At 36.1% G+C, this 3620-nt stretch overlaps 1 protein-coding gene across 2 annotated transcripts in view; it reads left to right on the top strand.

Annotated features, from left to right (window-relative positions):
- Window positions 1-1413: 1413 nt before the first annotated feature.
- Window positions 1414-3620, top strand: part of LOC141832933 (uncharacterized) — a 20791-nt gene continuing 18584 nt past the window's right edge. Inside the window, exons 1-3 of one of the 2 annotated variants that reach the window (XM_074720296.1) lie at window positions 1414-1605; window positions 1683-1842; window positions 2202-2296. In XM_074720296.1, the coding sequence (XP_074576397.1) occupies window positions 1758-1842; window positions 2202-2296 (180 nt within the window). In that variant the 5' untranslated portion in view covers window positions 1414-1605; window positions 1683-1757. Of the gene's footprint in view, window positions 1843-2201; window positions 2297-3620 lie in introns of both variants that reach the window. The other variant, XM_074720295.1, reaches the window with a different exon arrangement.

The raw sequence follows: 3620 nt of genomic DNA, 5'->3' as shown, positions 1-3620 counted from the left end.
ACAGAGAGATGTGATACAGTGGCGATAGTCGTCCCACGTGGTATAGTCAAGTCAAAAGTTAAGTTGAATTGCAAGTCAACCAAGAGGGAACTTGAGTTAAGTCAAATCGAGCTTAAGTTTGATCAAACTATTGACCCCAAGTCAAGACTAATCGAGTCACATTCTAGTTGGGTCCAACTTTAATCTAACTCTAATTCAACGTGACAACGATCTTTCCACTCAGGAATGGAAGCCTGACTCCTTGACGCCCGACTCCACAGTTCACAACTCCTCGATATCCGACTTTGTGGTTCTTGACTCCTTGACGTATGATTCCGTGGTTCTCAACTTCTTGACATCTGACTTTGTGTCTCTCGACTCCTTAACGCCCAAATACCCTAAGAGTCTACATCTCGAGTACTTTCACGCCTGAGCGAGGAGGACGGGGTTAATGGGAGACGCGGAGAATATGAGACCAATGTGGCACCTGCCAGACTAAAATGTGGTTAACGAAAGATGCGAAGAACGTGGGATGAAGTGACCTCCCCTCGACTGAAACATGATTAACTAGGGGACATTAACAAGTGGAGGACGTGACCATCTCCTCACCTAGAACCTGGCTAACTTGGAGATGTGGGTGGCGTCTCCCCTAGGAAGTAGTATAAAAAATCCTGCTCTCGCGGGCATAGGTATATGCACAAGAAAAAAAATACTTCTCCACTTTTCAATTTATCTTTTCTTTTCTCTCATTACTAAGGTTTGACTTAAATGTCAGGGTAACTGCGCCAAAATCCACCTTGACCTTCATTCTACTTCTTTTTAATCGTCTCAGAGATCTCCGAAAGTTTGTTCACAACCATCCCATTTAGAGTCTCCTTAAAGATAATCAACCCCAACTTTAGTTTTACAAATGATTCACTCATCCTAGATCTTAGACCAGATCAATCTTATTGTTTAAAATATTAATATGATTTTTAAAATTTTTTATGATATATTTAATATTTAATTGAGTTTTAATTCAAATTTAATCAAATATAAAAATAGAAATAATAATATGTAAATTTAACACGTCTAACATCATATATTAACTAACACATGAAGGAATAATATAAAAGCTAAAATTTGACCCAAATACAGTTGAATGCTTATAATTATTTTAAAAATATAAAAAAATGACATCTAGTTCAACAATAATATTTTAGAAGTGTTATTTGTTAGCTTTATATATAAATATTTAAAATTATAACAAAGAGGGATTGACACTTAATTAATTGATTAATTATTATTATTATTATTATTATTATTATTATTATTATTATTATTGCATAAGGTAGTTTGGGAAAGAGCCATTAACAGGGTGGTTATGCTTTTTTTAGGGCAATTGGCCATTGGATATTTGAACGAGTTTGCGATGGCGGAAGGCACCACCACAAATCTATACGTGGAAAGTGAGAATCAACCCGAACAAAAGCAAGGGAAGAGCTATCAACATTTGCACCGTCTCCCTTTCGGCAATCCAGAGATTCTTGTTTCTCCGCTTTGCTTTGATATCTTCGTCGCAGTGTCGTCTAGCCGGATTTGGAGATTGAGCTGTAAAGAAATTTTCAGCTTTTGGGGAGCTTTGTGGTTCGTTTATATTCTATTCGGGTTTTATCGTGCCGTAAGAAACCTAGGTTGATGTTGTATTTGGTCCTCGAGGGAAGGGTGGATGAGATGGCGATGGATTTGTTTTCTGCGGACAACTTGGGGCTTTGAGTTGGGGAGGTGGTCAGGGGGAGATGGACGGGAAAGGTGGCTCCTTTGTGACGATAAGGAGAATATCTCAGACGGCGGGTCGAGGGAACGAATTTCACCCACCACCTGGTATGCGGCAAACTTTTTCACATTTTCTCTTTCTGAGCTCCTGAAATGATGTTCTGTTCTTTTTTTTTTTTCCTTCATTTTTGCGTGAATTTGAGGTTGGTGTTTTTCAAATTACGTCTCCGAAGCATATTTATCGCTTCAACTTCGGGGAATCTGTCAAGCTGAGTTGTTTCTTCTCAATATGCAAGTTCATGCGTCCTATTTGCTTGACATGTTTTACCATGGCCTTGCATATCATGGAATCGTTTATTGTTTCATTACTAGTGATCTGTTATAAATATGCTCAAGTTTTAACCTTTCTTTTTTTATTTAGTTCTATTTGGGTTTATTAGCCTTATTATTCTTGGAGGCTGTTTCAGGATCAACTGCGTGGATTGGAAGAGGTTTTTCATGTGTTTGTGCCCAAGGAATAGAAAGTGAGGCTCACTTAATATTCGATATAACACCTTCTCAGGTAGCCTCCTTTAATGTTGATTCCTATTAGCTCTTGGATGTACAACAACTTCTAGAATCCTTAAGAAGTCATGTTCTTGACGGTAGAAAATAAATAAATATGTTTCATGTATTTTTTCATAGTATGTAATACCGTTCAGTTCTGCAAGTGACTAGGTAATAAAGGCTTGCCACTTCCCAATATTGCACAACATTATAAGCATGGATGAAAAGAATTACAATAATAAACATTTCCTTGCAACTATTCAGGTTTATGACAACCTTGTGTATCTTTAGACACTTAAGAAATTTAGATGTTCATTATGTACAAAAGGTTAAGTTTTTTTTAATATATTTTGGTACATTCCACAATTTCTACTTGGTCTATACTAACTAGTATAATTTGTCTTTCCTTTAATGTCATGAAATGAACCTTTGAAGATAAAAAACTATGTGCTATCGATATTAAGCAATGTGTTCTTATAATGTCAGTTACCTTTGTTAATTTTTTGCTGCAGTTGACTTTCATCCTCGTTTTCCCATGAGGTGGAGCTTGTCTATTTTTACTACATATTTAATATATCAATAACATTGCAGTGTTATATTAACTCTTGCTTTCTAAAGTTTAAGATGGATGAAAATTATGTACTTATGTTGATTCACAAATTGGCAGGAGGAATGTTTACATAGGTTACAGAATCGGATTGATGTCGTTTATGATAGTTCAAATAAAGCGCATCAGGTACCTAGCTTAGAAATATACTGCATCAACCATTTCTTAGATGCTAAAATTTTATCCAGCTGTGTTCTTCTGGCATATTTCTTGTATTTTTTGGGAAAATGATTTATTTTCTTTCCATGCGATCTTGTAAATTGAGTCTAATCAGAATCTGCAAGTTATAGTATGATATTTTGAGTTATTGGAACCTAGTTATGTTTTGATATATTGCCAGAATTTTTTCCAGTATGCTATCTCAGTACTGAAACATTGGTAGGAAGCCTTGAGGGCCCTGATGGTCTGCTGCTTATCCTGAAAGTCCACTTCACCAATTCAATATCCGAACAATGGAAAAATATGGGATGGCAAGGAAAGGATCCTTCTCTACTGATTTTAGGTACTTATGCTATGTTCTCTAGACATTGCTTCTAAGGTAGCTATTATTGCCTCTGTTATGAGAGTCAGAAACTATCATTTGTCTGCCACATGTTGCAGGGGAGGTGGTTTCATATCTGTAGAAAACCTATTATTCTTTGCCAAGAAACTATCCTGTAAGTTGTTTTGTTTTCTTAACTGTCAAACCAAAGCAAATTATGAATAACAAGAGTCATATTTGGCTATATATAGA

Source organism: Curcuma longa, chromosome 8, assembly GCF_044706935.1.
Source record: "Curcuma longa cultivar G26 ecotype Majalengka, Jawa Barat chromosome 8, ITB_CL_G26_1.1, whole genome shotgun sequence".
Classification (NCBI taxonomy): domain Eukaryota; kingdom Viridiplantae; phylum Streptophyta; class Magnoliopsida; order Zingiberales; family Zingiberaceae; genus Curcuma; species Curcuma longa.
This window is presented reverse-complemented; position numbering and strand designations above follow the sequence as displayed.